This window comes from Pyrus communis, chromosome 5, assembly GCF_041283825.1.
Source record: "Pyrus communis isolate YQ-2024b chromosome 5, ASM4128382v1, whole genome shotgun sequence".
Lineage (NCBI taxonomy): Eukaryota > Viridiplantae > Streptophyta > Magnoliopsida > Rosales > Rosaceae > Pyrus > Pyrus communis.
The window spans coordinates 9,577,722-9,601,765 of record NC_142569.1 but is presented as its reverse complement, the minus strand read 5'-3'; the positions used below and the strand labels follow the sequence as shown (position 1 = coordinate 9,601,765).

Here is a 24,044-nt window from a genome sequence, read left to right as displayed (position 1 = left end):
GGGGCGTGCCAACTCGTCGGTCGAGCCTGGCCGAGGTGTAAAATTTGTTGATGTAGCTTTGAGCGCGTCGCTGACTTCTTTAACTTGCAATTGCGACCGAGGAAGGAACATTCTCAGTCTCTGGGTTCTACAACCTGAAGACGAGGCTGCTAATTCTGCGGAGTTCACAAATCGTCCGAGCCCGATTCGGTCACTGTGATTATATTCGTGAGAGTATAAGCACGTCGAATCGAGACCAAGGTGTATGGGCACAGGTACTCGAACGTGATGTATGTCTTGATGGTAAACGTAGTTCGGCCGTCGGAATGCCGAACCCTGAAACTCACTTGTGAGTATCCAATCATAAAACCACTCAGCGACCAGTACGCCGAGCAATGTAATTCGTAACACCTAACTATGCCGAGAAGGCTAGCAAGGTGACCTCTGCCAACAAAGGTTCGAAAACCTTTCTCGACCGAGACTTGGATAGATAATCGGTCGACCTCGACGCAGTGCTGTTTATCCAAACTGAAGATGCTTCTCGGTCGGCTGATTATGCAGCAGCAGTGCTGTTTATCCAAACTGAAGGTGCTCGCCGGGCGCTTCCACAGTGCTGTTTATCCAAACTGAAGGTGTGTCGGCAGGAAAAGAAAAGGAAAAAAATCTCAAGGTGTTGAGAGGTTTTGCGCAGGGCAATTGTATGTTGATTTGAAGGTCCTTTTTCTGTTGTACGCTCTCTTGTATTTATAGTACCCCATTCCTTAAAACCGATTCCGATTTGGATTGGGAGTCCCTGCCCCATTTCGATTCTAACTCGAACAAACCTACTCCCACTGGGATTCTGAATTTTCCTTCTTTTCGGGACTCCATTCCTTGCCGGTCGAGAATCCTGGTTGTACTAAGATTTCTTCGACCCTTTTCTATTCACCCGGACTACTTGGGATAATATTTGGCCAACCCAGCCAGCTTGCCTGGGAGTTATTATTCGGCCCATAGTATTTATCATCACCTTGGGCCAAGCACATCCTGCCGCTCGGCCCAACAATAATATTTTTGGCCCAAACAACATTTAAGGATCACTTCCCTGGGCGATGTGGGATGTCACAGGACCAGTATCAAGTAAGCCTAGCTGGGAGTTAGAAGTCATACTTGGCGTACAAATTAATTTAAGGATCAAGGCAACCGTATCAAGTAAGCTTAGCTGGGACTTAGGAATTTAGAAGTCATTACCCTTTATTTTGTCCTTATCATTAAAACTCAAAGTTTTCAAGTTATTTTCATTAGTTTTCCTTACAAATTAATCTAAAGATCAAATGAGCAGTATCAAGTAAGCCTAGCTGGGACCTCGGAATTTACAAGCCAGACTTTGCCTACAAATTAATCTAAGGATCAAATGAGCAGTATCAACTAAGCCTAGCTAGGAGTTAGAAGCCATACTTTGCGTACAAATTAATTTAAGGATCAAAGCAACAGTATCAAGTAAGTCGACTTAAAGGACAAAAATAGTCCCAATAATAAATAATGGGCCAAAATTATTTGACAAAAAATGAGGGTATTTTTATCATTTTATCCTTATTTAGTGGAGATTTTTTCCGGAATGACCAAAATGATTTATGGTAGACAAACTCAAGATCACTTTTATTAATTTCAAATTTCATGGATCAAAGTTAGTTATGCTAACTTGAGGGATCATTTTGGGGTAAAAAAAAACATTTTTATAATTGCTCAAGTGGCACTACCCTTCCAAAAACATCGAAACAAGAGATTCATTTCCTCTGAGGATCTTGTTATATTCTATATATACTAAAAGCCGGTGGAAAAGCACTGTTCATTAACAGTGCGGTTCCGGTTTTGCCTCTGATCTAACACCCACTTTTTTGGCATATTGAAGATGCTACATGAAATGTCGTTTTTACCCCTTTCCTTCATCCTTTTTTTTCTCACGTGTTGCTCGGCTTGGCCGTTTTGCCCTTTTGATTCTTGGTATTTGCTTCCTTTTTCTCTTCTGACTTCCCTGGCATGCTTACCTGCTATGCCTCACGCCATCTCACCTTCGAAACACAATAAAAAATTATAAATAAATTAGATTGCATGCACAAAATAATTGTTAAAAATTTTAAAAAGCCCACCTGTCTCCCGTTGGCCTTTTGGTTATTTTATTTTTTTGGTTTTGCTCCTTTTTTTTGTCTTCCACGTCGGGCTTTGTGGCAAACAACATATTAAAAAATTAAAAAAAAAATTAGATCATGGACAAAACAATTATTAAAAATTGAGATATTTGTGCCCTTTTTCTCTCCTGACTTCTCCTCCCACGGTTCCCTGCATCCCTGTCATGTCATGTATGATTGCCTTATGGTAGGTGAGGATTGATTGTGCCTGTCATGTCGCCTGTTGCATGGTAAGTGAGGATTGATTGTGCCTGTCATGTCGCCTGTTGCATGGTACGTGAGCATTGATTGTGCCACGTGTTGGTGATCGTGTTGTATACTTTTTATGGTTTATATTGGTTCCCGGCTCCTTTTCTGTTTCAGCTTAGTGTCCTTTATGTTTCCTCATTTGTGCAATGAAAAGTCGATTATGCCCTTTTGTTGGGTGCTATCTTCTTTATTTCTTTTCCTCAGAGTTTAAGCGGCTGTTTCCCAGGCCACGTGTCAGTCATCGCCACCCTGCTTTTTGAAGCTACTAGAAGGGTCTTCAATCTATATCTTCCTGTGTCTGTCGGTTTCGATTTCGATTCCATCGTCTAAAAAGGCAATTTGGATTTTTTTTGGCTGTTGTCGAGAAACCAATCGTGCCGTTTTAGGTGTGTTTTTTCATCCGCATCTTATTTCCTGTTTGGTTAGCAAGAATTATTTTTTTAATTGATTAGTGTAAGTCAAGTCTTGCCGTTTTAATTGATTAGGATTTAACATTAGGGGTGTCATATTGATTAAAATCCTCTGTTTAATGTCCATATATGTCCAGGGAAGTTATTATCTGAGTCAACTCCTGGAGGTGGATAAATATAAGATTACTCTACAATTTGATCAGTTAGGTACCGTTTGGTACGTGGGACAGGACGGAACAGAGTGAGACAAGACGTTCCGTCCCACGTTTGGTGCGCCTAAAACGGGTGGAACGAGCTGTTCCACGAGATGAGTTTTAGGTGAATTTTCGTTCCACCTCACCCCCCTGGAACGACTCGTTCCACATCCATGGAACACAAAATTATAACCTCTCCGTCTCCTTCTTCTTCCTCCTTGTTTCCATCCGAGGGCATCTTTGCTCCCGCTCCGTTCCGTTCCATCCTGTCCCGTCCCGTCCCATCCCATTCCGTTCCGTCCCGTCCCGTCTGAGTACCAAACAATACCTTAACGAAAACTGTACAATGAAATACTACTTACAAAAATGGCCAGTAGTTTCTATTCTACAGTTTGGCAATGGATTTTAGTGGATTTAGTTTGTCAATGGATTTGTAGGCAATTACGTGTAGTGTGTAATACGACTGGCTTGATAAATTATGAACAATGTTAATATTGTCTACTAACTAAAAGGATTTCATTGTCTAAATTTTTTTGAAATCTTTTACCCTTTTAAATTTCGTTCATCCCCTGACAATTTCTGACTTTACCACTGTTTGGAATGGTTTAGATGTTTATAAAGTTGAAGAAACTGAGGTGGAAATAAGTAGTGAATTCTAATAACTACGATTTCTCTCAATTTAGAGCTCTATTAATTACATGGTTGGGAAAATTTAAGGGTTTAAAATTTTCAAAACACTTGTTGTACCTAAACTAAAACCCAAGCAAAAAAGCATTGTTCATTAACAGTGTACAAACTGTTCTGCTCTCCAATTCCTTTGTGTTTTGTTATTTTATTTCCTGTTTGTACAGAAAAAAGAAGAATTTATCCTTTCAGTCCTAGCGTCTGTCATCAGCTTTGGATTCCTTTCGTATTGCCTGCTTTGTACAGTGAAATGACTGCTTGGTCCTTACTCGGCAAGGCACTAGGTGGGGATTTTTAGAATGTTTTTAATATGAAGTTGTCTTTTATTTTAGGGCATTGTCATTGACACTTCAAAAATCTCATTTTGGATTCCAAACTTTCTATAATTTTTTTTTTTTTTTTTGGTGAACAAACAATATTATCTCACTAAGGGGGTATGCTTAGCCTCACAATGGGCTAGCAATAATGTTGTCAAACTCGCCTTTAGTGAGAATCGAACATAAGATCTCTCACTTACAAGTAAAGAGGAATATCACTAAACTACAGTACTAAGTGGCTTTCAAAGGAAAAAGAAAAGTTTCTATAATTAGAAGAAAAATGTACATTTGTGAGAAGATGATAATTTAGAGTACTAATAATAGTTCTCTTATTTTATTGGTATACATTTATTGATCGACATGGTAACAAATCTAAGTTTAGAAATACTTGACAATATTAATCAAAGTAGTAAAAAATAAAACCTGTCTTTTGCAAAGAAAAATATGTTATTAGCATTTTTTTAATAATAGCAAGTTTACATGTTATAATACTTATTTATTTTTATTAATTGAGTAATGTTACGCTTATCTTATTTTTCATATCACATTAATGTAAAGATCAAAGCAGTAGTATCAAGTAAGCTTAGCTAGGATGGGAATTTAGAAGTCAGACGTTGCCTACAAATTAATCTAAGGATCAAATGAGCAGTATCCAGTAAGCATAGTTGGGACCTAGGAATTTAGAAGCCAGACTTTGCCTACAAATTAATCTAAGGATCAAATGAGCAGTATCAAGTAAGCCCAGATAGGAGTTAGAAGCCATACTTTGCGTATAAATTAATTTAAGAACCAAAGCAACAGTATCAAGTAAGTCTACTAAAATGACAAAAATACGCTCAATAATAAACAATGGGCTAAAATTATTTGACAAAAAATGAACGTATTTTTGTCATTTTATCCTTATTTAATGGATATTTTTCACCGAATGATCAAAATGATTGATGGTAGACAAACTCAGACACTTCTATTAATTTCAAATCTTATGGATCAAAGTTAGTTATGGTAACCTGAGGGACCATTTTGGCAAAAAAGAACTTTTTTATTTTTTATTTTTATAATTGCTCAAGTGGCACTGCCCCTTCCAAAAACATTGAAACAAGGGATCCATCTCCTCCGAGGATCTTGTTATATCATACCTATACTAAAATCCAAGCAAAAAAGTATTGTTCATTAATAGTGTACGGATTGTTCTGCCCTCCAATTCCCTTGTGTTTTGTTATTTTATTTCCTGTATGTACAACAAAAAGACGAATTTATCCTTTCAATCCCAGCGTTTGTCATCAGCTTTGGATTCTTTTCGTATTGCCTGCTTTGTGCAGTGAAAAAACAGCTTGGTCCTTGCAGACGCTAAGCGGGGATTTTTAAAATGTTTTTAATGAAGTTGTCCTTTATTTAGGGCGTTGTTATTGACACTTCAAAAATCTCATTTTGCATTCCAAACTTTCTATAATATTTTTTTTGAAAAAACGATATTATCTTACTAAGGGGGTGGACTTAGTCTCACAATGGGCTAACAATAATGTTGTCAAACTCGCCTTTAGTGAGAATCGAACCTAGGACCTCTCACTTACAAGTGAAGAGGAATATCACTAAACCGCGGTATTAAGTGGCTTTCAAAGGAAAAAAGATAACTTTCTATAATTAGAAGAAAAAAAATACATCTTGGAGAAGATGATAATTTGGAATGCTAATAACAGTTCTCTTAGTTTATTGATGTATGCTTATTGATTGATATGATAACAAATTTAAATTTAGAAATACTTGACAATATTAATCAAAGTAAGAAAAGAAAAAAATACATGTCTTCTGCAAAGAAAAATATTTTATTACCATTTTTTTAATACTAGCAAGTTGACATGTTATGATACTTATTGATTTTTATTAACTGAGTAATGTTATATTTACTATATTTTTCATAGCACATTAATCTAAAGATCAAAGGAGCATTATCAAGTAAACCTAGCTGGGAGTTAGAAGTCATACTTGGCGTGGGACCTGAGAATTTAGAAGCCAAACTTTGCCTACAAACTAATCTAAGGATCAAATGAGCAGTATCAACTATCAAGTAAGCATAGTTGGGACCTAGGAATTTAGAAGCCAAACTTCGCCTACAAATTAATCTAAGTTGTTTTAGCTGTTTCAACTCATAGATAGTTTAACCCGTGATATGTCTTCACACTCTAATTACCAAAAATGGTTTTCTCCAATTGAAAGATACTTACTGTAAGACTAATTAATTGATATATCTATAGAACATAAACAGCCTATGTAAATTGGGTATGCAACTCTTTCCTGTTTGTATTCTCTGTCTCTGATGAAATAGCCTCTTGTTCAACATGTGGGTGTTTAATTTGGTTTTGTTTTCAGTATTAGGATACCCTGGTTTTTCGTTTTTTGGGGCTTTGTTTGCCGCCTCTGAAGCCCTCTGTATTCAAGCCCTATGACAGTACTGGTGAGCTTCCTTTTCAAGGATTCAATTCTTTCCAGTAATTAGGGTAATTAAATTGGCTATTGCAGAAGCTAATTAAATTGGCTACAGCTACAACACAATTATGCTTAACGAATTCACCATAATTAAAAGTCTAAGCAAAGGATTATTCAACAACTTTGCTTCTAAAATCTCAATTCGTTGTCCAACAACGAATATAAAACTGGCTTCAATTTGGAAGGAAAAGAAAATAAATAAATAAATAAAGCAAAGGACCGCAATCTTTTAATTACTTCCTCTGCTAGTTCCATGAGCTATGTGTCCCTTACTTTCTCTCTTATTTTTATATATGTCGTCCAATCGAATCAAGTGCTAAAATTAAAATAAACATCATTTGGTCAAGTTGGACACTTCTTCAAATAACTTCAAATAATGTTTGGTTCAGGATCTCTCATATAAGCACAATATTCTTACAATGTTTGGTTCAGGCACCCAAACATCAATTGGGCTGGTGTCGGACTAATGGTAAGTAGACTAAAGTTAATATATCTAGTATTACCCCTCGCATTAAATTGGGGAGGGGGGATGCGTAATTCAAACTCAAGACTTTTTTTTCTTTGGTCAACTACTCCAACTTCCATCATTTCTTTGTAGCTGCACTCAGCCAGCTTTAACAAAATTTAAGACAGACGATCAAGTCTCCAAATAATTATGCTTCATTAAATAATGGCTTATGTGTCACGTTAATACTAATCGCGATTGGTTTGATTTCAGAACTGTTACATTGAAGAATTCTTAGACGAGACGACTTTTTTTTTACTTGTATCGACAAGATTCCTAGGGTTATATTGTCTTTCAATTTTGATTGAATTTATGCCTCTTTCATTGATAGAATTTGTGCCTCTTTCAATTTTGATTGAATCTGGCGACCATTGATTTCTCGAGTGGGAGACGAGGGAGGGAGAGATCGAGTTGTGAGTCTGGGAGATGAGGGGTGTAGGATTGCCATATTCAAAATTTCATTAATGACTACTGTTAACTCATGTTTTGGTGATACGAAAAAAGGAAAACTAACGAAAAATCCAAAAAAACTTTAGTTTTAATGAAAAGTAACAAATAAATGTGTAGTGAATAGGACTAGAGAAAGGTAAAAATATGATTTTTCATTAAAAATGAACAATACCGAAAATGTTTCGTTAAAATTTTATTATAAAAAATTGGTTTTCGAAAGCAGCTGAGAACTGCTAGGGCTTCCGCTTTTCGGCTTGGGCTTGCTTGAGTTACCAAACACAAATTGGAGCCCGGCTTTTTTTCCCACCTCTACTTTAAGTTACGCAACTCCCAAACCAGTGCTTAATCAGGTGTCTCCACAAAGCACATACCATTGACATTCTCAAACATAATCGTAAGTTCTGTACATTTGTTAATAAACAAATGATTAGCACGACCCACAATAAGTGACCCCTCTCCCCTCCCTCTCCATGCCTGCAGGCTACAAGAATATAACCTCTATGCTCACACCTTAACTGAATGAAGTACATGCATCGTCATCAGCTTTTAGTAGCAGTTCTCGCTGCTGTACCAATTATATTCCACCCCCTCTCCTTTTCCCTATGACTAATAGGCTTCTGGCTTTCTTTAGTTCCGGCCCTTCTGCCATTTCCTAGCAACACCCTGTGCGCCATCCTCCCTCGGCTTCCAATAGAGACTCTAACCTTCTCCATCCCTACATTCACGCCTTTTCTCATGTGTGGCGGCATTGGGGACTTTATCTGGATTTTCTTTTGAAGGCTTCTTCTCACTATGCTGTTTAGCTTTTTCCCACCATTTCTGATGACTTTAGGACTGCTACAAGGTGTCTGTTCTGGCATGCAGTCAGTCTCAGGCACATCCGGATCAACTTTCTTAGCAGCATCGCATGCTATGGTTGCCAATGGTAATGCAGGTGGTGGGGATTGGACACGGAGTGGTACACTTGGGAGTGGGATTAGGGAGTTGCGCCTTGGAGCTGCGGTTACTGGAATCCGCTGAAATGTTGGACAAATAGAGGCTCTTCCGGTTTTCTTTGGAACAAGAAACTGTTCAGCCATTTCGGGGTTGTTTTCTTTCTCTGTAGCATCAACATGCTTGACAAAACCATCCGATGTATGAAAAAAGGGTGCTGAGGGTTTGTTGTTGGTCTTCTCCGTTAATGGTTGGAGAGGGTTTACTTGATCTTTTCCCAATGCACTGCCTGTTTCACTGAGGATCTTGTGACTTGCTAATGGGTTTGTAAACGGTGGCCTTGTGGGTGCAATAGATTGCTCATCTTGTTGATGTTTGACTTGCTGCTGGTGCTGCTCCGCTATCTTTGTGTCAACATGCTGACGTGCCAGCTTTCTCTCGATTAAAAGTTGTGCTTCCAATTCTTTTACCTGAAAAATGCACTACATTAGTACCTGAAACTCTTATACTTGATGAATATAAACTGAAAAAGGGACCTTTTGTATACAATACCTTATCTTGCAGGTTTTTATTCTTCAGGTCTCTTTCTTTTATCTTCAGTTCTAATCCATGAACTGTTTCCTCCATCTTCCTGATCTGTACATCTTTGCTCTTGGCGTCTAGCTTGGTTTTCTCAAACTAGCATACCAAGGATCCGAGATTGTTAGAAATTTAAGAGATGAATTATTCAATCACAATGGTAGCAAAATGTCAAGGTTTTAAACAAAATCCGGAATCTGCATTAGCGTCAAGCACAGTAAATTACCATCTGTTTGTATCTCAAAATTTCAGAAGTGTCCAGTTGCCTCTTTGCCGGACCCAACTCTATCCCTCGCACTCTACTTGCAAAGTTCAGTGAGCAAAGTGTCTCGCTCACATCATTTTCATTAGGACTTATCTGAACAAACATGAGTGTCTTCGAGTCTCCTCCTGCAACAACGAATAATATTCATTAGTTTTGCGTTTAATTCATCCAAGAAACCAGAGAATAAAAAAATATGAACTTGGAATATTAAACAACTCAGAATAATAATTGTCGATTCTTCTATGATCCAAATGAAGTACCTAGAGAGTCTTGAAGCAAGTGAGTAAGCTTCGAGTTCCTGCACAGAAGACATAATTTAGTAAAAGAAAGTAATAGCTGAATGCATTAGGTGGCAACTTGGCCAACGTAAACAAAGTGCTATTCATTAACCTGAAAGGTATGTGTGAGCTTTTAGTTGCAAGTGCAGATATGACATCACCAAGGGAAGACAGAGATCTATTTATGTTTTGAGTTTCCTTGAGTCGTTCTCCTTGCACTTCTGTCTTCGCTACACGCTCACTCCCGGCTAGATCCACCAACCAGAGCTTACTTCTTGTGCATTCCCCATTCAACAAATTCTCTCCCTTCACCATTACACAGTGTATGCTGCATTTAGAGAGGACCACTCGAACATTTAGCAATCGATCTTGTTCCAGAGCCTATTTGACACAAATTAGAACTAATTTGACTGTAACCAAGATATACAGACCAATGTGACCGGCTACTATGCTCGTTGGCATTGGTTGAGCCAACAGCCCTTGCATTACTGCCAGTTCGCAAAACTTCCCAGACTTCACTCATGTTGTTTACATGTGCCTCAACCAGACCTGGAACATGATGTATCCCCTCACCGACTTGTCTTATTTCTAGCCTACAAAATTATTGCAATACTGTGAGATGCTATTATCTTGAAATGATCCCATAACGTACCATCCTTCGCACTCGAAGACATGGAACATCAAGAGAACTGAACTGAAAGTATAACGGGTGTGAGGAGAAATGAATATAAAAACTTGACATGCATAGCGAATCATCACATTAGAAAAACCGAATGTTAAGAAATGGAAATAGAAAGATTTCCCACTTTTAAGATGTAGAAAATCAACCGCACGGTGATATTTTAAATGCAAGCTAAATGGGTGGAATTTTATGAAAAAATAAAAGCATGTCTAATTATGATAAATGACTTTCCTTCAACACACGAATTTAGAAGAAACCACATATCAAGGAATATACAGTAGTATAAGGATCTTTCACCAGATTTGGAAGGAGGAAAAAAAAGAACGATGGGTAAGGATCTTACCTTTTGGAAGCTGTTCCTGGCTGATTCCCTGAAACTAGTAAATCTCGTATCTGCTCGTTGTAGACTTCTAAAACGCTAACTGATACATCATATCGATGTAACTTTTTTCGCTCTCTAATTATACGAAACAATTCCTGAAGAGTCCTAAAATTGACTCCTCGAGCTTCTTCTGTCCCCTCCATTGTAAAGGTTTTTCCACTTCCGGTCTGCCCATATGCGAATATGCACACATTGTACCCATCTAAAACCGATGTAGCAAATGGAGCCGTGTCTTCGAAAACATCAACTAAATAGGACAAAGAAAAAAGGAAACATATTACTGTATGGAGCTTTTGTACTTCTATAGATATACCAAACAAAAATCATGTATATTATTGTTTGTATACCTTGTTCTGCTTGAGGACCAAATACAGCATCAAACTTGAAGGTCTTTCTGGTGACCCCATTTGATTTGACACTGAGCTCACCATCTTTAGCAGATTCAAATTCAATAGCCATTGCAGCTCCTGCTGCAACTTCCTCAGTGTTTAGAGGCCTGCAACGGCAAAAGACCCTTATGTTTCCTACAAGCGGGAAAAATTAATGTCAGAAACCCCCTTCTATTTCATACCCTTTTAGACCTCTTCAACTAAATATAGCCAACTCCTAACCTTTCAACTCTAGCACCTTGTTGTAGAGTTCCTTCCGTTCTTTGGCCCCTTCAATAAACTTAGTCTTCAGATCATTATGCAAATTTACTTGCTGATTTACTATTGCAAACGTCAAACAGCCAGAGTCAGAAAAATCAAAACAAATATCTTATCTTGAAATTAAAAAATGTCATCACCTGGAATGCATGGGCACGTCTAACTTACAAGTGGAACAAATGGTAGACCTCATTTCATTCATATCTTCAAGGCACTTCTTATATGCCAAAGCCTCCTCTGATAGCTTGATGTGGTCCGTTTTCATGATCTGTTGAATCAAACTTTTTCAAATCACTGCAATGATATCCAGTGTAGTCAAAAGGCATCTTGTTATTTACAGCTTCGTACCTTAAGTTTTCTTGTCAAATCTCTCAATGACGAAAACCATCTGCTCTTTTCTTTCACTTGTCCCTCGATGGCGAAAGCTGCAATGGGCAAGCATCAATGTACCATGTTTGCAGATGGTTCAAACGGTTAAGAGGCACAGAATACTATTACCATACCCAAAGATCCAACATGCATAGACTTGCGCATGAGTTCGTTTTGGAGTTCCTTTAAAGAACTGCAAGCTTCTTGGCATTCTCTACTCTTGGAATAGTTTTGCTTTTTCAACTCCTCCAATGCACTCCTCATCTCTTGTAATTCCTTCTTCTGTTTCTCATAACATATTAGCAGCTTATGATAGTCTCCTTCTCCGTCGGTATTACCTGTATCCTGTAATGAAATGATTTGCACAGAAGATCTAAATATCCTAATTTATTTTGCTGCTAAACTACATCGAAAGTGAGAGTGTTTAAGAAGCTTTACCTTTGGTGATCCACATTCTGCCACGCTGCTCAGGAAAGCATCAGTGCAGCCTCTGTTGTTGCTCGTATTGGGAAGGGAAGCTTCCTCGAACTTGTCATTTTGCGCCAGAGGCGGAAGAAGCTCGAATGAAGCTTCAGGTGACAAATCTTCCCTAAAAGTTTGGCACAATGTGGTGGAGAACTTCACAGTTGGAGTCTTATGGGTATCTGTTACTGGAGACTCGTCGATTCCATTCTCAAAAGAGAGCTCAATAGAAGAATCCATCTTTTGATGGAACTTGCTTTCCAAGAACTCAGGGGAATCTCCATAGCTGGTTTGGGGTAAATCGGATGACCCAGCACAGATCACCAAATCAGGAGAAGTAAGCGAAAACCCCACCATTGACCGGCCTGAAAAAACAAGTAAGATAATCAAATTCTAGAAAACTCTGAAGTCAAATCCAAGAATTCTGGCTAAATTTACTGATAGTAAAAAGGAAAGGCTACTCCAATTTACCATCATTTGAAACTGGGTCCCTGGATTTTGGCGTACTAACGACTTCCGAGCTTTCAGAATTTTCCTGAGAGCAATCTACACCGACTGAAATCAAGAAACCGAATCACTACACCTGACCGATCCTAAGCAGATGCAAATCCACAAATAGACTCATAATTCAATTCCCGCAATTGGGATTCAGAGAACACAAATCGAATACTGAGAAACCAAAAAAGAAGTAAAAGTCTGGTTCTTTTCTCATGAAATTACCTTCATTTGCATCCGCATCGTGATAATCAGGATCCACCATTGTCAAGCGCTGCAACTGCGAGCAAAGCCAATTGTCTGCCAAAGCACAAAAGAGAGGCAATCAACATCAAGTAATTATACAACCACTCATGAAACTGAAATCTCGGACTTACAGTCAGAGGGAGAGTTGTTGGTGGCGGCAGTGGAGCTGTTCCGAGGAGAGTCGCACTGGTCCTGCTCCTCCATTAATTGATAAATGCCGAATGTTCTGCTGCTCAAACCGCCGTCGTTTTGAATTGAATTAATCAACGACTATGATGATGGCGATGATGAATCTTTATCGGCGAACCCCATAAAGGTAAGTGGGAAATTTGAATCTGAACGAACACCGAAGGAAAGAAGAGAAAGGCGTTAATCTCGTTGGCCCATTCAATCTCTCTGCGTTACGCTTTTTCGGAGGCAAATGAGAGTCGAACGACCGTTGGCTTTTTTCGAATTTTGAAATTTCTTGGCCGGGGGACGAGCGTAGGTGATCATAGCTTTTCTGGACTGTAGCTTCTCCCACGTGGCACTTTTATCTTTTGTCAAGTCCCTTTGATTTTTCCTAAGTTGTTTTCGGATCCTTTGATTCTTTGTATTTTTGGCTTGCTCTTTTTATAATGTACGAAATTAGAATCATATCCATATAAACTATTCAAATTACTCCCAATCGATTGTCAAAGATATTCAAACTCGAGTGTAAAAAATTAGCGCTTTGTTCTGATTAACTAATTTAACCCACATTTCCATCGTCATATGTTACTCATTAAATACAAATTTGACACGGTAGAAGAATTTTAGAATATATTCGTCAACTCTAATCATATATATTGTTTGAAATAGCGTTGTTAGCACCCTGAAAATATTAAGGTGCATTACAAGGGAAATTTTGTATAACGGAAGGGTGCAAGATGACATTTTCAAAGTGAGATGAGATGATGCATCAAGGCCAGATCATCATAAAGAATTTTGTAACTTTTTTCTGAAACTTTAATGTTGTGTTACAAGTGCCCTTCTTCCCCAAACTGGAACTACAGGTAGCGTTTGGTACGCGGGACGGGACGGAACGGAGTGGGACGAGACGTTCCGTCCCACGTTTGGTGAGCCTAAAATGGGTGGAACACGCTGTTCCATGGGACAAGTTTTCAGTGATTTTTGGTTCCATCTCTCCCCCCTGGAACGACTTGTTCCACGTTCGTGGGACACAAATTTATAACATTTTAAGACAAAAATACCCCTCGTCTTTTTCAATATTTACACCATCCAAATCCTAAATCTTTGCTGCTCTCTCTTCCCGTAGACTTCCTCCTCATCCTTCTTCTTCATCCTCTCCCATAGCCGTCGACTGCACCCAGCCAGCACGCAGCAGCAGGGAGCCACTACCGTCGCACTGCAGATTGACCCAAGTATGCGATTAATGTCTTTTGTTGCTGATTTGGGTTGTGTTAATTACGGGGTTTTGTTAATTATCAGATTTGATTTGTTAATTACTGGGTTTTGTTAAGATTTGTGCAACTGGGAGTGCGAGTGCATTCTTCGCTGGGTTTTAGGTTGGACGGGCCATGCTGGGGTTTAGGCAATGAAAACCGTGGATGGGGTTTGGGCGGAAACAAGGTTGTTTTTCTGCTGGGGATTTTGGGGCGATTGATGGTGATGATATCCATGGATTTTCAGAAGAAATTGATGAATAAATAATATTATTAATTAGGTTCTTGAAAAAAAAAATGGAAAAAAAAAAAAAAAAACAAGAAAGAAATGGATTGAAAGTTCCTATGATTGTATTGGGTTTTGATTGAAATAATTGAGATGTTGATCTTAATTAGGTGGAGGTTCAAGTGGGGAAGTTGTATTGTGTGAGTAAGGCTGTTGTTTTACCTATTAACATTGAGGATGCTGCTCGGAGTGATATCGAAATCGAAAAGGCTTTGCAGGTACATTTAGATTATTTATTTTTGAAATGGATTATTGAAGCTTTGTTAAGCTTTCTGGGACTTTCTCTCTTAGTACATGTATATTCGTTGGGTGGTATGATGGGTTTATAGGCCGGAGAAACACTTGTTTGAGTTAATCAGGATACCTGCTTGAATAACCGAGTTCTTGATTTACGAACACCTGCGAATCAGGGGATATTCCACATTCAGAGTCAAGTTGGCAATGTAAGTAGTCTTTCCACCATTTGCAGTATTTATCTTTTTAAAGCTAGAGAAAATCGTTAAGAGTTTAGTTCTGTATATCGGTTGCATTGTTGTGTAGATCTTTGGGCAGTTCTTGAAATCCGAAGGCTCTTTTGCCAAAGCTGATTGCTGGTTCAAGTGAAGGTGGAGCTGCTGTTTTTAGACTCAACTACAAGGGTCAAGATGACTTCGGTCATATTTTTGAGATTGGTCCTGTTTTTAGAGCTGAGGACTCCTTTACCCATAGGCATTTGTGTGAGTTCACTGGCCTTGATGTTGAGATGGAGATCAAGAGGCACTACTTTGAGGTAGAATTAGTAATTTTTTAGGCATTTGTTTACCTTTACCGCCCTATATGACGACGTATGTTAACTTATGGTGCAATTATATGCTTGTTTGTTCTGGTCATGCATGATCATTAAACTTATATATTTTTCAACATTGCATGGCAACCATGACCATATAGACAGAACCAGCCATCTCATTTATGCTAACCATCTCATCACTTCCAATATTTACTGGCTCAAGGAAGTCTGGCTTCATCAACCTAAATCATAGAAGAATTACAAATTTTAAAGGGGTTTGCAAGTGGAACACAACATATACCTAATAAAATTTGGACCAAGAAAAACAAATAATGGATAAGCATATAGTGTTAAAATTTGAACAAGTTAAAAAAAAAAAAAGTCTCATCCCGTTCCACGCATAAATATTGTACCGAACAACAAACGGAACATGGGTATTTTAGTTATTTTTATCTTTTGGTTCCGTTCCGTCCATGCGCTACCAAACGCAAAACGGAACAATCGTCCCGTTCCGTCTTGCGCGTACCAAACATAACACGGAACATCCGTTCTGTCCTGTCCCGTTCCGTCCCGTCCTGTCCCGTCCCGTTCCGTCCCGTCTGCATACCAAACGGTACCTAACTTGATGAATGTCCCTTTCCCTCTTTACAAAACAAGATCAAGTCTACATTGTATGAATTATATACAGTGTAATACCATACAACACAAGGGTACATTCATCTTTGCATCAGATTCTTAGCACCTCACACTCAAATTAAACGCATGTGCGGGTACTGACCGATGCAAACCGGTCGAGGCGCTGATCATAGTGGTATGCCGGGCTGAGGGTGATCGTATTTTGCTTCCGTCAAAACATGCGCAAAAGAGGATTCTTCAATTTTGCACCTTTCTTCCTGTTCCTTCCACTGCAGCTGCCATTGAAGCGGACGCCTCCTCAAGTGTCCGCTTCTTTTGAACTGTGTTGAAGAACTCAAGGCTATCTCCCTCCTCCCAGTCGTCGTAGTCTTCCACCCCAATTCCACACTCTAGTCCAGCATTTACCTAGCCAAGAGGAGAAAATATAGCTCATCACCAACAGAAGACATTAAAGCACATGCCAAGTACCAAAAGAATTCTAAACGTGGGATCACCATGAAATCTGAGCCAACTTAAAGAAACGCCAAAAAAAAAATTGTAAAAACAAGAAAGAAAACCTCTGTCAAAGCTAAAGTTTGACACCGACTATGTACTTTGATCAAAATTAATTATAAGTTTTCGTGTATTCACTAACTTGTACAATATATAGTATCATGAACTAAATCTTTTATGCCGCAGTGGAAATGCAGATACATGCCAACGAAGAACGAACACAACTGAAGCTAAAGGTTCTATCATTCAGCTATTTGTGTACTTTGAAATCCAGGCTGGCCGCAGATCCAGAGGACGGGAAGTATGCAACATGCTCTAGGTTGTGACTTTTAAGTATATCTATTTTACAATTCCCATACACTAGGTTGCTCGCTCCCCTTTTTGCAATTTTCTATAAATTTGACAAAATGACCCATACAATTAAAGTAAGCTATAAAAATTACCTCTTTCACAACTTCCTTGACCCGTTTCAATGAATCAACAAGGCCAACATGTACTACTTTTCCCCTTCGAATGACCTCCACGCCACAGCCTTTAACAACTTTTCCCTCATTTATCATGCATCCAGCAACACGACCACTTCCAGAGCTGAATATGGCCCGGACTTCTGCTGATCCAATTGTCACTCGTTCCTATCAATACACAAGTAATAATGTCAAAGGTAAATCTGTCTGAAATTTCCAACAATATTAGTCCCCTAAAATTCAATGCTTTCAATAAAATTAAAACCAAAGAGATATGGTGCTTAAGTTTATTGATACCTCAACAGGCTCTAGGAGTCCTTCCATCGCATTTCGTACATCATCAATAAGTTCATATATAACTCTATATAGGCGAATCTCAACCCCTTTGTTATCTCCATAGCTTTTTACAGATCCTGGTACTTTGACATTGAATCCAAAAATTATAGCTTTGCTAGCAGCAGCAAGATCAATATCGCTGGTGCTCACATCGCCTGTTGTTTCCAAGAGAAATTTCAAGGTGACATTATCTTGTGGAAGCACCTGCAGGGCTTGTCTGACAGCCTCGATGGATCCCTAAACATGATAGGGGAATTTATGGTATACTTACAGTATAGTTTAAATAAATACTGAATCACTGATTATCAAAGGACCAGTTACCAAATAAATTTTTCAATGTAGCGGGAACACAGCCTGCTACACCAAGTGTCATGATACAAATGTTTGGAAATTTATTTTTCAAGTATCCAACCATTTGAATTATAACACTTGGTGTAACGGGCTGTGCTCCCAGTACACTGAAAAATCTCTCCAGTTACCAAACTGACTCATGACAATTAGATGAATATGCATACCTGAAGATCAACCTTCAGAATAATATTTAGCTGGTGCAAGTCTATTCCCGACAGCTTTCCTGCTGAGACTGCAGAAGCTAAGGAAGAAAGAGTAACCCTGCCATCGCCAGCCTTAGCTGATATACGTTCATTTCGCAATGACTCAGCACGCAACTCTGCCCTTTCACGTGCAATATCAAGGGAGCTGACAACTTCAAATTCATCACCAGCAATAGGAACATTGTTTAATCCAAGAACCTACAAGAAGACAAAGAGATTGTCATTCAGGGCAGTGAAACAAGTATCATGCACCAAAGCGGGCATAATAAAACATTAAGGAGATATAGCATAATAAATAAAAAAAATCTTTTCACGAATTCCAGGAATATGTGGAAGCAACGTTTAAAGAATAATGTTATTAAAGATCAGAGAAATCTGTACCAAATCAAACCTGCTTACAGTTACGTTACAAACATTAACGATTACAGACAGCTGTGTCGTTTATCTTGTCAAATGTAATTGCTTATAGTAATCATAATGCCAGCAAAATGGCAAGTAGAGGAGTAACATGTACCAATACAAACACTTGCATGTTAAGAACCATACTGATTAACTCGAGATTATAACTGCTGTGACAGCATATGGAAAACCCAAATAATTAACAGGTACCAATGCAAACACTTGCATGTCAAGAGCCATATTGATTCACATGAGATTATAACCCAAAAGCTGTCACAGCATCTGGAATATCCAATGCCCTATCTGTTGCATCTTTATAATAGAAACTAGAAAGGAACCCAGGTACAGTTGACCATTCAATGTGCTTGCAAAAATGTTGCTGACTAGTTTGCCACTTCAATTGCAACCAAACTTGCAAAATTTCACCATCACATCACTTAAGTATCTCGCATATGTCGCCTTGTAATTCTCCAATTAGAACCCTACAATGAATTTTGGGTCTACTTGATCCACTTAAATTGCAAACAAACTCGCAAAATTTCAATTTCTACTTTTGAATTAAGCCACCACTTAAAACAACAGAAAAATAATTAAAGAAGATTAAATCAAAAGTACAAGAAGAAGAATATGAACAACAACCTGAACAGGTATAGAGGGTCCAGCTTCATCAACACGATTTCCACCATCATCAAACAAAGCACGCACCTGACCATAGCGATTACAAAGAGTCCTTCATGTTAGTCAAAAGGGTGGCCATTTGAGCCACATAAAGGTGGATTAGATCTAAGTAAAAGAGATGTTCGAAATTGTTATCCACCAACCTTTCCGAATGCTCCTCCACAAACTACTATGTCCCCTTGTTTGAGGGTTCCATTTTGCACTATAAGTGTAACTACAGGTCCTTTAGATTTATGAAGACCGGCCTCAATGACTGAGCCTTTTGCACTTCTATGAGGATTTGCCTTTAAATCTTGCAACTAGAACAATCATATAAATGGTTAGTATACAAGAAGGAGAATAGCTAATTTGTAAACATCCATAGACATCAAATTTACCTCTGCAACTAGTATAACAGTTTCCAAAAGCTCATCTATATTCTTCCCTTTAAGAGCACTAATCTGTTCAAACCCATGCAGGAAAGCACTCAGAAAGAGTTTAAAACATGAAATATGCAAGCACAACTTCTCTGCATGAATACCAACCTGGACCATTGGGATGTCACCACCCCAGTCCTCTGGCATTAGGCCAATAGAAGAAAGCTCTTGCATAACTCGATCTGGATTAGCTCCATCCTTGTCTATCTGGTACAATAAAAATAGAAATAGAAAAATTTGAGATTCAACAAATCGGGATGCCATGTGAAATGCAAGCAAAACATCAATTCTTCCTTTTTCTTTATTCAAATAAAATGTTTTAACAAATAAAATACTACCGCTGTGTTTGGCATACCTTATTTATAGCAATTACAATTGGCACTCCAGCAGCTTTAGCATGAGCTATGGCCTCTTTTGTTTGCGGGCGGATTCCATCATCAGCTGCCACTACAATGATAGCAATGTCTGTCACCCTTGTTCCACGAGCTCTCATTGCACCAAATGCCTACAGGAATGGATATAATAGATCACCTAAAGGAAATTAAAAATAAAAATAAAAATAAAAAAATAAAAATCTAAAGGAAATAAAAGTGCAGGAAAGTTACAGAACCCGAATCCAGAAAAATGAAGATAAAACAAGGTGCTTAAATGCAGAGAGAGAGAGAGAGAGAGAGAGAGAGAGAGTTTTCCAAGTGTTAACAACAGGGAACTGATTGTACCTCATGTCCAGGAGTATCAAGGAAAACACATGATCGCAACTTTCCATCAATTGGTACAAGCACCTTATATGCCCCAATTCCTTGTGTAATTCCACCAGCCTCTGAGGCAGCAACCTGTGAATATATACCAGTTTATTAGCACCAATTTCACATAGCTCCACAGTTTAATACCCATGCCAAACTGTAAGTGGACATTCAATATATTATTACCAAACCACTGAATTAAGTGTTTAAGTTTACCAAAAATAATGAAGATCCAAAATCATGTACACTAAGGTCATTTCAAAATAAACTGAAAGGAGGAATTAGAGTATTATAGCAGCACTGTTTACCTTGCTCTTCCGGATATGATCCAACAGGGTAGTCTGCCAAGTGACAAATATTAGAAATGCTGAAGTATAAATACAAATTATAGAATAAAATAAAATAAACAACAGGAACTACAAAAGAAATGAGGATGCAAAAAAACAGACTAGGAAATATAAACAAATGAATGACATTTACCTTGCCATGATCCACATGACCCATTATAGTGAGGACGGGAGGTCTGTCTTGTAGTTTGTCTAGGTCATCTTCATCAAGTATTTCCTTCTTTCTTGCCATTTCTTCCACCTTCACAGGATCAACATCTATAACTTCCACGTCATACTCTTTACAAATCATCTTTACCATATCTTTGTCCAGAGTTTGAACCCCATCCGGCTTAATTCCCATAGAGTACAGATATCCAAGAATTTCGGATTCAGTTGTTGCCAAATGGAACGCCAAATCGTCTACCAACATACCATCTTCACCGACCTCTAGAATTTCGACTTTAACAGGAGCCGCCTCTTTCTCAGCCTGAAGTCTCGCTGCCTTCCTGCTTGCTTTATTCCACTTCCTCCCTTTCCTTGCTGCTCCAGGAATAGAGACATTGAGTTCCGACGTGTCTTCGTCCAGAATATCCTCAGCAACTTTCCGCCTCCGTAGTCCAGCTGCATCTTTCTTCCGAAACCCTTCTTTGACCTTTCCAGGGGAAGGGCCCCTTCCTGGTTTTGAAGGAGCCAAAACAGCTTGAGAAATCACAGAATCAACCACTGCCTTTTTGGAAGCAAATTTGTCAATCAAAATTGGTCCCTTCCGTTCTTTAGTTTTTGTGGACGAATCAGCTTCATCAATCTCTGACGACTTTGGAGCTGCCCCCACATCCTTCAACACAACAGGTTTCTTCACTGTGGGTGGAGGAGCTGTAGAAGGCTTTGCTTGTAATGTTGGTTGAGGTCTCAAGGGGGGCTGAGGGGTTCTTAAAGGAGCACGGGGTTGAGACTCTACCTTTACCTCTCCTCCCGTCCTTGTCTCCTCATTTTGAATTGTATTACTAACTTTAGGTGATTCCTTTACAACTTTTTTCACAGTTGCGACCGTGTCTCCTTTACGCCACACACTTTTCAAAGTTTTAGACTTACTAGTTGCCGCTGTGTCCACTGGTTTAGCATTTCGCAAATTAACACTTGCATTAGATGGTGCAGGTTTATTTACAGAGCCACTATCCGTCTTAGTACCCAATTCACCCACTCTTGCAGTTTCTAACTTTTCAGCCTTCTCCAAAACCTCTCCAAGCGATTCAATCACCGTATTTCTCTCTTCTTCGTTTTCTTCATCTGAATCCCCACTAATTCTTGAGGGGTCCCAGTCAGCCGCATCAATACCTAAAAGGGGTTCAGTACTGGAACCCCCAGAGGACTTCAATACTGGCTTCGGACTGGGCTTAAGTACAAAATCAGCACTGGCATCAGAAACAACTTTAGTTCCTCCATAGTCGTTAGAATCAACGGATACCTCATTGCTTTGCTCGGCAACAAAATCAGTAGTTGTGACCGAATATTTACACACGGATAACCTTAGACAATGCCATCTCCTACTACCCTTGAAACTTGTCTTAGGCAAAGAAACTTTCCTAACAAGCAAGCGTGACCTTTCGGATGAACCCGCAATTGTAAGACCTCCCCAACTAACCAAGGAAACCAAAGAAGCCATTGTTCCCTCCATGCTTCCTACCAGAACTAGCATGGAGACCCCACAACACAACCACCCATAAATATTCTAAACTCTCTCCAATTCCCACACAAAAATGTAAACTTGTATGGAAATTACTACAATTTAAACAAAATTCGAGATACCCAATACTCCAATTCAACAACTAACAACAAAAGTATAGTTCCCAACACAAAAAACACACAAAAAAAATGGAACCCCAAATCAAAAATCCAACACCTGGTAGAGAAAGATAGCAGCTTTACCTCCCTCCAAGAACAATGATTGAAATTCCAGCACTTGGGTTTGTTGAGCTGATAGAGAAAGAGAGTGAGGAGAGAGGGAGGGTGGTGTGTGTATGTAAACAGGAAGTTGGGAAAGAGAGTGAGGACAGAGAGAAGTTGAGGTTGTGGTCGTGGTTGTGTATATGTGTGGCTGCTTCTTTACCTATCAAAATACATTTGCGATAAGGCAACGTTTTCTAATTCCATCCTCTCTCTCCCATAATATTTGTAGTTTTCCTGCAACTTTGCCTTTGACGGTAAAACGCATAATAATATCAAAGCCTCAAAGAGGAACGAAGGCAGTGCGAGAGACGACGCTGTTGGGTATGTTGGGATTTTGGCACCTTCCAAGCCGCTGAAATTTCAGTACCAACCAAAACCGGTGGTTCTCATTTCTTCCTTCTTTTTTTTTTTCTTTTTTTTCTTTTTTTTTTCCTTCCCTTTTTATTGACATTTCTTGAATTTTTTTTATTAAATTCTCAATTCTCAAAATATTTTCAATTATTAGGAATTTCAGAAAAAAAATTAGAATTAATTATTGTACTAACTTTGAAGTTTATCATGATACAAGATACTACCTATATAATTTATGTGATATTTTCTTACATTTATAAATGAAAATTGTGCCTCAACTTATGTAAATGACGAGTTAAGTAATTAATCAAGTTGACTTTAGTTATATGTGGCCCATTCAACGAAGGCATGGGTTTAGTTTCATGCGGTTCAGTTTTTTGTCTAAATCGAAAACCATACCGAAATTACTAGTTTAATTCGCCTTGACTTTCTTTTATTTTTTTTAATTCAATTCTTTTTCAATTTAGTTTTTTTCTTGTTCGGTTTGATTTCGTTTTTTTTTAATAAAATCTGAAATTACAATTCTGTCCCGATCACGCCATAGTTCATATTCTGTTAATTATTTTTCTTTGTATTTATTTATAATTTTTAGACCTTTGGATGACATTTTTGTTTTGCAATCCAAGAGTCCAGATTGCGCCACGTGGACAACATGTCGTGCGGGCTCCACCTCCTGCATTTTTGTCAAACCACTCGCACTCAAGCAGGCGAGAAACGCATACGCCTGGCGCAAAAAATTATAGCGTGGGTTGAGCGTTTGTAGCCCGATTGAGCAGTAGGACTTGCTGTGACAGCCCGTCCCAGAAACATTTTAACGCACGTGTGAAAGGACAATTTTGCCCCTAGTTTGATTTGTTTACGTTCATTTGTTGTTTTTGAGTTTGGTTGGCATGTTTGGAGCCACACACATCTTCCCACACACCACCACCTTTCTCCCTGTTTCTCTGCACTTGTCCCGAGCCCCATTCCTTTCCTCTTCCTTCGAAAACGTACGGACACACACACAAGCACACTAAACCTCCACAGATCGAAGAAACTAAACCCATATTCGAACTCGTGAAGCTTGTAGGAGCCCAACCGTACCATTTTCAGGTAAGAATATCAACGTTTTCACGTCGATTCCACGAAGTCCGATTTGGGGTACTATTCATGCAAACGTGATTTCTCACGTTTTAGGAAATTTGAAGCTCGTAGGTAGCTTGGTGAGGTCCCAAGGAGGCTCGGAGTAGTTCGTTTGAAGGAATTGGACGTCGGGATCACTGTATTCGAAGTTGGCCGGAGTTGGATTGTTTTGACAGGTGAGATTTCGTGGTTTTTAACCCTTGAAAGTAGTATAATTGTGTTCCTCTAGTCCTAAGCTTCAATTTGGTACCAAGTTTGTCAAATTTGGGTGAAAAACGAACGAGATATTGAAGTTTGAAAATTTTCCAGTTTTCCGGCGCCGG

The 24,044-nt window shown here is 38.8% G+C and overlaps 2 protein-coding genes and 1 long non-coding RNA gene across 3 annotated transcripts; 1 reads left to right on the top strand and 2 right to left on the bottom strand.

Annotated features, from left to right (window-relative positions):
• Positions 1–7,779: 7,779 nt before the first annotated feature.
• Positions 7,780–16,295, bottom strand: LOC137726757 (kinesin-like protein KIN-14Q). The gene is made up of 17 exons (XM_088694197.1): positions 15,872–16,295; positions 12,910–13,806; positions 12,758–12,832; positions 12,509–12,592; positions 12,014–12,402; positions 11,710–11,920; positions 11,555–11,631; positions 11,375–11,474; positions 11,171–11,269; positions 10,907–11,083; positions 10,521–10,806; positions 9,927–10,088; positions 9,608–9,823; positions 9,478–9,515; positions 9,179–9,342; positions 8,926–9,051; positions 7,780–8,843 (listed from the first exon to the last, which is right to left on the bottom strand). Exons 2-17 carry the CDS (start codon positions 12,980–12,982, stop codon positions 7,980–7,982), a joined length of 3,141 nt encoding a protein of 1,046 aa, XP_088550323.1. The 5' UTR covers positions 12,983–13,806; positions 15,872–16,295; the 3' UTR covers positions 7,780–7,979.
• Positions 14,063–14,928, top strand: LOC148696719 (uncharacterized). Its single transcript, XR_015962529.1, has 3 exons — positions 14,063–14,181; positions 14,599–14,706; positions 14,818–14,928. It is a non-coding gene; the product is annotated as an uncharacterized LOC148696719 (long non-coding RNA).
• Positions 15,877–22,596, bottom strand: LOC137724573 (translation initiation factor IF-2, chloroplastic). Its single transcript, XM_068463338.2, is given in 13 exon segments — positions 15,877–16,222; positions 16,224–16,295; positions 16,826–17,014; positions 17,144–17,419; positions 17,698–17,934; positions 18,775–18,840; positions 18,957–19,112; positions 19,191–19,253; positions 19,338–19,436; positions 19,585–19,734; positions 19,949–20,062; positions 20,281–20,313; positions 20,453–22,596. Coding segments are annotated over 13 exon segments (3,165 nt in total). The 5' UTR covers positions 21,998–22,596; the 3' UTR covers positions 15,877–16,057.
• Positions 22,597–24,044: the final 1,448 nt, after the last annotated feature.

Bases quoted from the DNA above. Each gene is read 5' to 3' on its own strand.
- LOC137726757 (XM_088694197.1), bottom strand. From the start codon at position 12,982: ATGGAGGAGCAGGACCAGTGCGACTCTCCTCGGAACAGCTCCACTGCC. The intron at 11,270-11,374 runs GTAAGTTAGACG...CGTTTGCAATAG, and splicing joins GTCTACCATTTGTTCCACTT to TAAATCAGCAAGTAAATTTG. The intron at 8,844-8,925 runs GTATTGTATACA...TGCATTTTTCAG, and splicing joins ATAAAAACCTGCAAGATAAG to GTAAAAGAATTGGAAGCACA.